Consider the following 12,779-nt stretch of genomic DNA (forward strand, 5'->3'; position numbering starts at 1 on the left):
AAACAAGACACAGAAATAGCTATATTTCATTTGTAAAGGTAAATGTTAGTTCCAGAGATCTGACACTTTTTTTTATATCTCCATACTTTGAACAGAAAGATGGGGATGATAGATGTGGCACATATCATCAAATACTATATTATTAGCCCTTGGATATTCTAACTGATAAATTAGTTGATTGACAAATACAACTAATACCTTCTTTATTTTTTTCACTCTAGAGCCAATTAAGATTAAGCTGCGTAGAACCAACTAAATTAAAGTGCTCTCTTTTAGGAGTGGAATTCCACTATTGACAAACTAAAAAGTGAAGCCCTCAGGATTCTGCTGACAGAAGACTATGTGGAGAAAGAACACCTCCAGCTTTCAAATCAGAAGTTGAACCAGCTTCAAGAAGAGTTTGCTCAACTCATGGAGGAAAGGAAAAACTTATTACATGAAGCAAATGATTTCTTTAACAGTGTTAATAAGGTTAGTATGAGTCAAAATCATTCATTATAAGTAATCATATGTGGCTCAAAAGAATGATTTAAAAGACTAGATTGTATCAAGGGGATAGAACATCTAAACACTATTATTCAAGCTGAGAGGTTCCATGACCCTAAGAACAAGTTGGTTTTTAAAATATATTCCTACTGTGGTGATAAGTTGCTTTTAAAAACTAACAATGTTCAGATCATTAACATGAAAGAGTTTTACTTTGTAAGAATTGCCTCATACAGTGTGTGTCCGTTACATTGTGAAAACTTTTCTGTTTGGGAGCAAACCAGAATCCTTTATCTGAGTATTTTAGTAATTATGCAGAAATGCTACCACATTTAGCAAAGAGAAAGGAAGCTAGCGTACAAAAACCAAGTAACAGCAGCTATACACTTCCTTTACAATTTTCAGCAAATGATTCTTTATTTTCAGCCTTCCTTTTTTTAATTGAATAGTAAAAGGAACACTAAATACTGCATATGGCTTAGTTGAGCAAAATTCTGTTATTGTTTGTCCTTCATTTTTGAAGAGGACCATGGCATCAGGCCGTGATGCTGTGACATGCAAGTGAATTGGATTGAAGTGAGGGAGAGCAAGGTCACCTGCCTCAAAGCCACCTACGCCCAGTGGCAAGATATAAATCAGCCCTGGATGAAATGGGAGAGCTTGGCAAAACTACCAGAGTGGTCTGCCATTTTCTTTTTTAGTGCATTTGACAGATGAGGAAACTCAGGCAAACAAGAAGTAAAGTTCTTCTGCCTTATGAAAACACATAAAATAAAATACTAAAATAAATCAGAGGGCTATTTTACCTCTCTCCTAGGAAAAAAAATTTTTGAAGCTGCAACAGGTGCATGAGTTCTATATTTTATCATGAATCTTTCTTTTAAAACCCAGAAGAGGGAAATCTTGAGTCTGGGCCATTTCCACCTCTTGAATTGAAATCTAAAGCTCTCCATATGTCAATGGAAAGTAAAATGTCAAGATGTTAAAGTTGATTTCCTTTTCCATTCATTTAGTAATCCTCCAGTTAATTCACGGAAAGCAAATTATTTTTGATGGCTAATATTGAATACTAATATAAATGTGTTTATCTTGTATGTACTAAATTGTTGTTCATGTTTTATAACCAAATTTTTAAAATTTTCTCATTGTTTTAGAGGTGAACATGTACCTTCAAACTCTGTTAATAAATTTATCCTGTGCATTTTATTCCCTTCTTACAAAGGGAAAAATGTAAAATATTTATGGCAAAAGATTGGAATAAAAACTATCACAGGAACTAACTACCCACAATGCATAAATTACAATCACAATTATAATACCATGAACACTGTTTCTAGGTTGACACAAAATAGATTTTTTTCCTAATATGGAAAGTTTCTATGAGCTCTAGTAATGTAAACAGGAAAACCTTTGGATAGACTCTAAATGGTAAAATGTATGGTCAGTAATCTTTTCTTTGAGAAAAATACTATTCATTTCTGATGCCAGCTTTATGGAATATAATGACATCACCTTCATCTAAAGATCTTTCCAAAAGGACAAAGACTAGAATTTATTGTTTTTTATGGAAAGATCTCTAATTATTAATCCTCATTAGACTTTCCTCAAGAAATGGGAAATTTTTGTTTCATTGTTTATCTCATTGGAAAGTTGGTAATTAAAACCTTAGTACATATATAACTTACATTATAGAAAATTTGAGCCATCTTTTATCAAATTCAGAAAGAGACTAGGTATGGTGTCTCTCTTACATTTTTTGATGTGAGAATCAAAAAATAAAAGTAGTTTTTTACTCAAACTTAAGATGTAAATCAAGATCCTGATTCCCATCAGACAATGTTGCTTATCGTTTTGCTACAGTGGGATACTAACTATTCAAGTTATAGTAAGCCCATATGGGACATATTCATGTGATAGCATATGCATCATAGTAGTATAAAGGTATGAAATCTCTCTGTCATTTCCAACATCAAAGACACAATTTCCAACATGGAAGTCATACATATAAATATAATACTCCTTAATGTCAGTAGTAGATAAGACTTTTTAAAGTAAATATTTAATACTTATAAAGGAAATACCACTAAAAATGAAGTCAGAAGAATTGGAATACTGATTTTGCTATTGTTACCTCTGAAACTGTGATTAAATCATTTAACTATTGTTAGACTTTCCAAATCTATAAAATGAAGAAATTAGTCTAATGACTAAATCCGAAGTGCCTTCTAACTGTACATTTATGATTTCATGATCAATACCTATGCATTGTCTTGGTGCCATGGGCAGTATTCAAAATTGTTTGGTAATTATATGGTATATGTCATCATTCTAACTAAAGATAAAATACATATTGTGACTTATAAATTGTGCAAATTTAAAATCTGAGCGCTTAAGCAATCCTTTGAAAAAATATATGGATCTAATGTTATCTCTTCCACGCTCTCATTATAGTTCTTGATATCTCCCTCCCCCCATACACACATACACACAATACATATATACATACATATCTTTATATGTATGTATGTATTTCTTGTGACCTGAAGAAAAGATGGAAAGATCTTTATGGGTACTCAAGACTTATAGAAGCCATTTGGAATAACTATTATAGGTGGTAGATTGACATAGCAATAGAAATTTTAAGTCTAAGTTCTATTTATTTTTGCTTTTCTTTTTTTATAACAATACACTTAAGCCTTTATGCTCCATGGCTGTATATCCTCTCTTTTTTCTGTATCCCTTTTTCTTCATTCTTTCCCTTCCCTTTTTTTCTGCATATATATTTCAGCTTAAACATAAGGGTTACCACTATTTTAAAAATTATTATACATGATTAAAATTACTAGATAAATCACTCAGAACAATATTTAGAATTTCTTATTCCTGTTCTTTAGGGATAAAAATGTTAATTTATTCAATTTTGCAAAACTTAATATAACATAATTATCATTTTATCTGTCCTTGCTGAACATTATTTTTCCTATGGGTCTAAACATAAATTTCTTTACCTTTCAATATTGCCAGAAGTTATTCATTTCTAAAGCCAAAGCTAATCATCCAGTTAGCTTAATGTTTGCACACAAGTGAATGCTCCAAACAGTCCTGGTTGAACAATATGGTAGTTTACATATGGAGCACCAGGTGGAGCCATTATGACATATGACATATTATCATTGGCAGTTTTTCCATGGATTAGTTCTAGGAGGTTAATTTAGGAACTGATCCCAAAAGAGAATAGTTTCAGAGAGGATAAGAGGAGAAAAGTTGAGAAGATAGGCCTATAGTAAGGGCAAAGTGATCAGAATTCTTGCTATAGTTTTGTCAGATTTATGACTGAAAATATGGATCTCCTGTGGTTGGCTAACTATCCATTGCACTGACTCTCATATTTATTTTTCAATGACTATGGTAGTTGAAAAATATACAGATGGCAGATTGTTTTCATGAAGCATGAACAAAAGAGCTAAGCTGATATTTTAGACGAAGTCTGTTTTTAGTTATGGAGCACTTATCACATTTGGTTATATCTAGTCTGCAAATTTATGTAGACCTATTTATTGAATACAGTTATTAGATACCAACTATTTTGGTCTAAAGTATAGTGTTTTTTGTTTGTTTTTCCAAATAAAAGTTGCTGAAGAAGCAGCTACAAATAGAACAATTTTGTGGAGAAATAAAGAGGTCTTTTAACTTTTTTTGGGGGGGTCATCTTTTAACTTCTTGACAAGAAATGACCTAGGACAACTGAGATTCTAAGTTCAGATGGTAAGACTTATCTCTGATGTTAGAAGAACATCGGAATAAATTAGAAGAATTCTGTATATAGATGTTTATTGTTATTTATGTCTGTTTATCAAAATAGGGATAAATAAGAGGGAAAGCTACTTTTGAAAACTGTATAAAATGAAGAGATAATAAATTAATTAAATAAAATCATAGTTCTTCATGTTGGTGCAGAATAGAAGAGAAAGAAAATGACAATTATATTTTTTCCCTCCAGAAATATTAACAAGTAAAAATGATGTATGTTTTAGTTAAAAATCAAATTTTTAGGGGCAGCTAGGTGGTGCAGTGGATAGAGCATCAGCCTTGAATTCAGGAGGACCTGAGTTCAAATCTGGTCTCAGACACTTAACACTTCCCAGCTGTGTGACCCTGGGCAAGTCACTTAATCCCAGCCTCAGAAAGAGGGAAAAAATACATTTTTTTTCATTTTACATATTATCTCATTTTATCAAGATGATTTTAGCTTGATGCTATTTATTTCAAGAAATGTTCACCCAGATCAATATTTACTGATCATTTGCTTGAGATATATTAGTTATTATGCAAAGAATATGTCACCAAAATAAATTAACACAAGCATATTTTAAGTGTCTACTATCTATCAAGCAAAGTGCTAACTGTTGGGGGTATAAAGGCAAAAACAGTACCTACCTTCAAGGATAGTACAATCTAAAATTCAAGCTTTGAGATGGATTTTAAGAATAGAGGGAATCATTTTCTATATGACTAGCCCAAATTGTACCTAACACAATAAAACATTCTTGATTCAATCAGTATTCCAAACTTATACATTCAGTTCCTATGCACACATTTTCCTTAAGGAAAATAATCTCTAGAGAATGAGATTCCCTTTATTTTAGGGACGCACTTAGGTTCTTGGTTATCAGCTAGAGAGTCAAAGTCAGTCACAAAACCATAACAGCTGGTAAAGCTCAAAGAAGTCAGAAAATAGTAATTTTCCCAGCTCCCACTGTTTCTGCTTTCATTGTGGAAAATTAAATGATGTTTTGAAATAGTATCCTCTTTAAAAGATTTTTATTTGGATGTGAACAGTACCTATGGTAATGCCATGATTTCAAACAAAAAAAATCACTAATTTAACAAATTCAGTACTTACTTAATGCTTCTTAGGAGCATAATATTGTGAGGTATAAAAAAAAATCATGGTCTATGTCTGTGCATAATTTATAAGTTGGTAGAATAAGGGGCAGGGGAAGACATCTGTACTGAAGAGAGGATTTATTATGTCCTTTTAAATGCATAAAATTCTTCCATTTATCTTTATACACACACACACACACACACACACACACAACCTTGAAACTTCTCCATGCCTTAACCTTTGCTGAAATCTCTGAAGATGAAATATCCCTTTACTCTTCAATATGACTGCTTGTGACCTTTATTCCATCCCTTTCGATTTTTTCTGGGACTTTACTCCATTTGTTATACTCTTTTTCATTGTCAGTCATTACATCTCTACTTTCCTACTGCCTACAAATATATTCAGGTCTCCTTGACTCTTAAAACAAACATAGAGCACACTTTCCTTGTCCCTCCTGTCTTCTCAAGCTAATTATCCTATACTTCTCCTCTTCATATATAAACTTTTAGAAAAGACATTCTACACTTTACTATCCATTCCTTATCACTATAGATTCACTCTTCAAACTCTTGAAAACTCATTTCCATTTCTATCATTCACTACTAATGCTCTAGATAATGTTACCAGTGACCTTTTAAGTACCAGATTGAATGTCTGCCTCTCAGTTCTGGATCCTCTTAATCTCTCTGCAACATAGTTCTGTTGACCACTTCCTTTTTCTATATGACTATCCCTTGATCCTCTTCCTTGACATTAGACATGACTAACCCTTCTTTTCTCTCCATATTCTTTCCTGTAGATGTCTTAACACTTCTAAGGGAGAGAATAATGGAAAAAAGAAGCCATTATTGTGGTTTTACTTATTGATTTTACATGTATCACTCCCAGTTTTTATATACAGAACTGATCTCTGGTCTCTTCTTGAGTTTATGCATTATATTTTCAATTGTCTACTATATAATTCTTTCTCACTAGCACCTCAAACTTATTATATCCCAGATAAACTTAGTATTTTCTCTCCATCCCTTTTTTCCTGTTTATCCCATGATAACACCATCTTCTCAGTGATTTGGCTCAAAATATTAGTATTATCTTTGACTCATCTCACTCTCCCAAGCCCTGCATTCCATCACTTTTCAAGATCTGTTGCTTCTACATCCTTGATTTCTCTTACATCTTTCCAAGACTCTATTTTACTGCTTTAGTTTAGCTTCTCATTACTTACCTGGATCATAAATACACTCTTTATTGAGTTCCTTCTCTCCAATCTCTGCTTTTTTTCAGTCACATAGCTACCAAAACAATCTTCTTCTCTACAAGTCTGAGTTACCACCTTCTTGAATTACTATGGTTAAAGCATGGTGATATAATGGAAAAATCTGTCATTCTAGAATAAATGGAGACTTATATTTGAATCATTTCTTTGATTCTTAGTAAGATGCTTTCTTTGACACTACTACTTGGTTTAGAGTCAGGAAGACCAGAGTTCAAATCCAGCCTCAGAAACTGTCTAATGTGACTGTTATTTTTTTGTTTGCCCAAGTTTCCATATTGGTAAAATAAGATGGAAAAGGAGATGGTAAAATATTCCAGTATCTCTACTTTTATCTTTATCTGTGAATCCAAAACCAACACAATTTCTACTATCTCATGCTGCCTTCAGAATATTCAAATTATTGTTCTTTTACTAAATTCTGATTTAGTTTTATAATTAATGTCATTGTTTTTTAAATCTCCTATCAATCTTTTGTCTGCTACATCTGCATATATTCCATCTGCTAATTTACAATGTATCTATCTAGTTTTAAACATGGGCCATATGTTTGTGCTGAATTGGAGGAGGTGAAGTATGAAATAAATAAAGATGTAACATGCCCAAAAGACACCTGCAAATACATGAGGAGAGATTAATTGAGAGAATAGGGCTAAAGGGAGCATACTGGAATTACCAGCAAAAAAATGTTCATAAGCAATTGAGAGATGAATTTGCTGAGGGAAAAATATAAAGAGAATAGAGTAAATCAAAAGATGGAATTGAACCCCCAGAGCTTCCCATAGTTAGTGAAAGGTGGGAGAGGAAGAATCATGAAAACAAGAAAGAAACTCTCAGTGAGTACTGGTTATTGTACAATGATGGAATTCCACAGGTCCTGCAACATTTCTGTTCTTGTTTTGGGAAAATGAATCCAAACTTTCACAACTTTCAAAAATATTTCAATCTTACCTTTCATGGATTTTATCAGTGATTTATGGGACTTCTCATTTGAGGAACCTAGCACTAAAAAGACCAAAATTTGGGAATACTCCAAAGGTCAAGTTGCATCAATTAACACAGTCGTTTTTTTTTAATCCATAAGGCAAAGAAAATAGAAACATGATAAAAAATTTTATTCACAGTAAAATTATAATAGCATTTTTCATCAATTGATACACCTGTTTTCTAGTACTGGTAAGCATTGGTGTAGGTCTGGACAAAAAGAGAAAGGAAAAATTTAGAAACTTAGAAAAAGTATCCCAGTATTTTCACAAAAGAGAGTATGTATGCAACAGAATATTTACATTTTATTTTGTTTGTTTAATATAAATCTATAATGCTGACACTCAAAAAAGAAATAATTTTTAAGTATCATGTCTCTTTTTAACTTGACTGAGATAATTTTGTTTTAACCCATTCAATCTTTGTTTTATAGCAGACAGAATTTCAGTGTTTAAATATCTTAGTTTAATTTGCTGTTTAGTAAGATAAGCTGGATCCTGAAGGCCTAGTGTTATATAGTAAGAGAGTACATATTGGAGTTAAAAAAAAAAGGAAGGCTTATTTTAGAATCAAAAGGATCCGGATTCAATTCTGTCTCTAATAAGGGACTAATTACCTAATCTCTCTTTGAAGCTTGATTTCTGCATTTGTAAATATGAGATAATAATGATGTCTATAGTGATGAGAAGCAAATGATATAATGCATGCCCTATGTTTTACAAACCTCAGAACACTATATGACTATTAAATATTATTATTAGTTTAGATTTATTGTATTTGGCTCTTTTTAGATTTTCAGAACTCCTAATTTCTTTCAACACCTCTGTCATTCTTTTCTAGTGCAATCACCCTTTTCAAATAGTCTTTCATTTACAACCTTTCTAAAATAACTGTTGTTCAGTTGTTTGATTCTTTGTGAAGTCCATTTGAGATTTTCTTGGCAAAGATCCTGGAATGTTTTGCCATTTCCTTCTCAAGCTCATTTTGTAGATGAGGAAACTGAGGCAAACAAGGCTAAGTATCATGTAGCTAGTAAGTTCTAAGGCTGGATTTGAGCTCCTTGATTCCAAGCCCAGTGCTGTATCTACTGCACCACTTAGTTAGCCCTGACTTTTCTCTGCATCAAAGACAACCTCTCTTTCTTTTGTTGCCTTTGCCTTGCACAGTGGAGACCCAGGGTGATAGTCCATCTTAGCTGTTTTCCATTAACCATCTCACAATTTTTGAGCAAAATAACTCACCATTCCAATCCAAAGGGCCAGGATCCTTTGAACTATTGAGTAATATATGTTAAGTATAGTTAAACTTTCTAATGCAAAATTATATATTATACATAAAAGGGCTTACATATTGCATTTCTCATGAGGACCAAAGGTTCAGCCAATGCTTTAATACACTAATTATAATCAAAGGATTGAGTCTTATTTATTCTATCAAATTATTAGTACAGACTTTCTGAAATGGGAAAAACTCAGAGTTCAATGTCTCCAGTCCAAATCCTTCTCCAAAATCCCTAAGAAGTTGTCATGTAGCTAGCATTTGAAGACTTCTAATAATGGAGAGCATCAATACTTCTTTGACCCTTTAAACAATTCTACTTATATGAAGAAATCTTTCCTTCTATGAAACCAAGATCTGCCTCTGCAACTTCAATCCATTTTTCTTAGTTCAGTCTTGAGAGCCAAGAAGAAAACGTCTAACCCCTCTTCTATGTGACAGCTCTAGGAATGGGAAACTATAAGTGTGTTAATTCTTCTTAGCTGGTCTAATTTTTATCTAGCTACAATTATAATTAGCATGCTGCTGCTATGAATTTATATTAATTTTTCAATGGGTACTTACTTTCTCAACCTTTTCCCTTAAAGAACATATATCTCCCCATTTGAGCAAAATGATCTCTGTATTCATACCCTAGAATGTGAGTGAAGCAGGCTGGATTTGAACTCATTAATTCCAAGCTCAGTGCTCTATGTACTGTACCATTTAGCTAACACTAAGGTGATTTTCATCACAGACACCCTTGTAGACTCTTGTATAATTTTAATATATGGGAGACACTATCTGAGTAATGCTATGGAGACTGTTTTGGTGCACTAAGTCAAATCCTTTTTAATGATAATAAATACATCGGTATAAGATTTCCAGTCAATTGCATTGCTAAAAAGATGTTGTCTGCTATAGAAAATCATTAGCAAACAAGAGATGCTGGACCTGTATGTACTTGAAGCTTTTTTCTCATTCATTAGATAGCATGTACTCTTTTGGCATAACCTTTGAGAACCTATAACTATGTCTTAGAGTAATACTGTGTATAGACTATTCCTATAATCTTCAAAGAAATAAGATAATGTCTTCCAGTACAATACCCATATCATTCATGAAAAGAGGCAATAGAGATCTCTGTAGAAAGGCAAGTATGCAATATTTGTTATTATGTAAGAAGGGGCTAATATGGAATTTTGTTTTGCATGACTGCATATTTGTAATGGATTTTATATTTATCACTGCAAAGTGTAGAGGGAAAGAATTTAGAACTCAAAATTTAATAATATGATATTATTAAAATAATAATTCCAACATATTACTTTATAATAATTTTATTATTTATGTTTATTATAAAATATACTAATATTATATAGTATTTTATTATGAAATTCTATTTCTATATATCTAATTATTACAATTATATTGTATTACACATCACATTATTATATATTATAAAAGTATTATATTTATTATAAAATATTTTTATTATTTTTTAGCTAACATTTATATAGCTCCTACTATATACAGGCACTATACTAAGTGCTCTACAAATATTATCTCATTTAATAATGATTTTATCCTGACAACAAACCTATGTACTAGGTGCTAATTATTATCCCTATTTTAAGGAATGAAGAAATTGAGACAAACAGGGAAAAAATTTGTCCAGTGTCACGTAGTTAATAAACCTCTGAGATCACAAATTTGAATTTAAGTACTTCTTCACTCCAAGCCCAGCACTCTGTGCTCTATGGTACCACTTAGCCTCCAAATTTTAAAAGTGCCTAGAAAGCACTTAAAAAACATTATTCATCTTTATTTACTCTGAATATCTCTTTAATCAAGGATCTGACTGTAGTTGGCACTGAAAAAACCTTCAATTTTAAAAATTTCACCAGCTGGACATCCTAAGCCTTAGCATTTTGGAATGGTCTTTTAATTCTTTAGACTACAGCAAATAGAGCAGTTCAGTTGCGTGCTGTGGTCTTTTAACACCTGCTAATTTCTCTCTTAACAAGGAGATTGTGCTCTGGCATATTGGAGCTATGGCAGCTGGAAAAGTCAGTGAGGAAAGGTGCTACCTAGGGCAGCAGGAAGCAGGAGGTAACAAAGACTTAAAACTCAACCTCCTTAAACAGGAATTAGACAGGTTTCCTGTATAAGTTACCTCATTGGGTTTCATGGGGCTGTGGGATCTGTGAGCAGGGGAGGACAGAGAGGCAGCCAACCACTTAGATGGTGAGCTGTCAGGGAAGGGTTACCTCAGAGAGTGTTTAAGAAAGTGAGCTCAGGCTTTCCGTTGTTTGTCATGAAAGTAGAGCCCAAAGGAAACCTGAATCTTCAGCAGAGCTAAAGCAGAACTGCTGCTCTAAATTCACTGTGCCATCTAGCTGCCCCCATACACTATTTACAAATACTTTGGTAACCCTATTTTATTATAATTGCTCACCTTTGAAATTCTATGTATTTTATTTTATACATTTTAACTGTCCCAGAAAGGGGTACATTAGTTTCACAAACTGCCAAGGTTAAGATTTTCTCTCCTAACTTCTATGTTCATAAAAGGGAATGTCCAGAGCTCTAGAGATGTACGTGTATGTGTGCACGTATATGTGTATTGCACATGCTAATTCTCCTCCTCGAGACTTAAACACAGTTGTTAAACACTTTGAATTCTACTCTCAGAGATGCTACATGATACCATAGCTATGCTGGACTCCATTTCTTACTTAAATAATGAATCCCTTTGAAGTGCTTTAAAGAAATAAATGTGTTCGTGTAAAGATACCATCTGTAGCGATGATTTGGTACAGACTGTCCTAGATCTGCAACTTAACAAGGAAAAGAACAGATCTTTATTAGTTTCTTACAGAAGGAAAGCCAAGCCTCCTCTGCCTTCTAAAAGCAACCAGTTTCCTTCCTTCTGCATCTCAGGCTAATGGAGCAGAATAATTAAAAAAATATATCTGGGATAGTTACGAAGTTCTAGAATACAACTGGGGATGGAATAATGGGAAGGGGAGATTTTTATATATTCCTTTAAGCCTACAATCTACAATCTAGTCAAAGGATTTGATATGACCTACAATCCGTGGCCTTTGGAGACAAGGGATAGAAAAAGACTACCTAAAATTCCCATAGGCATTTAAGTGTGGAACTCAATACTCTTATTGCTGTAAATAACCTAAGCTATTCCTTCCCAACTTATTCTAGAATATCAGATTCCTTATGACTATGATAAGGGCTCAGTCCTATATTTGCTAAGGATTAGTGAGGAAGAATGGTATTTTTTGTTGGGCACCTCTCTATCTTATGCTTGAATGTTTCAGCAAATCTTTGCTTAGTTCATTTATCCAGTTATTTTCATGAAAAAGTAAGAGTGATTTAGGAATGTTTTGAAGGAAGAGTCCTGTTTTGTAAGAAGAGAGGTGGAATGGAATTCAAATGGATTATGAGATGATATGTGAATAACAACAAAAATGTATTAAGCTCCTGTACTATGAAAGAATCTGTGCTAGGTGATAAGGATACAGGATAGAAATTAAAAAAAAATTAGTGCTCTTTAGGAACTTAAATTTTACTGGACTTATTTGTAACTGAATTATTTTGAGAGATATGAAATAGGAAGACTGTCCTTTGGATTTGATGCAAAATGTAAACAAAATTTAGGAAATCTGAGGGGGGGGAAGGGACTGATGTGATTGTTACTATTTACATTTATGATGATTTAGAAAACAGCATTTTAAGTCACTTCAAATAGGGAAATAAATGTTTAAGAAATTAAATAGGGAGGACAGGATCCCAGACTTTATATTCTTTTAAAACTTGCTACCTGTGGAACTTGGCTTTCTCCAGGTAGAGAAAGGGCCCAGTACACAT

At 32.9% G+C, this 12,779-nt stretch overlaps 1 protein-coding gene across 1 annotated transcript in view; it reads left to right on the top strand.

The window, feature by feature from the left end:
- CCDC141 (coiled-coil domain containing 141) overlaps positions 1-12,779 on the top strand; it is a 248,914-nt gene that overhangs the window by 127,725 nt on the left and 108,410 nt on the right. Inside the window, exon 7 of the mRNA XM_074302989.1 lies at positions 277-471. Within this exon, the coding sequence (XP_074159090.1) occupies positions 277-471 (195 nt within the window). The remainder of the gene's footprint in view (positions 1-276; positions 472-12,779) is intronic.

This window comes from Sminthopsis crassicaudata, chromosome 3 (assembly GCF_048593235.1).
Source record: "Sminthopsis crassicaudata isolate SCR6 chromosome 3, ASM4859323v1, whole genome shotgun sequence".
Classification (NCBI taxonomy): domain Eukaryota; kingdom Metazoa; phylum Chordata; class Mammalia; order Dasyuromorphia; family Dasyuridae; genus Sminthopsis; species Sminthopsis crassicaudata.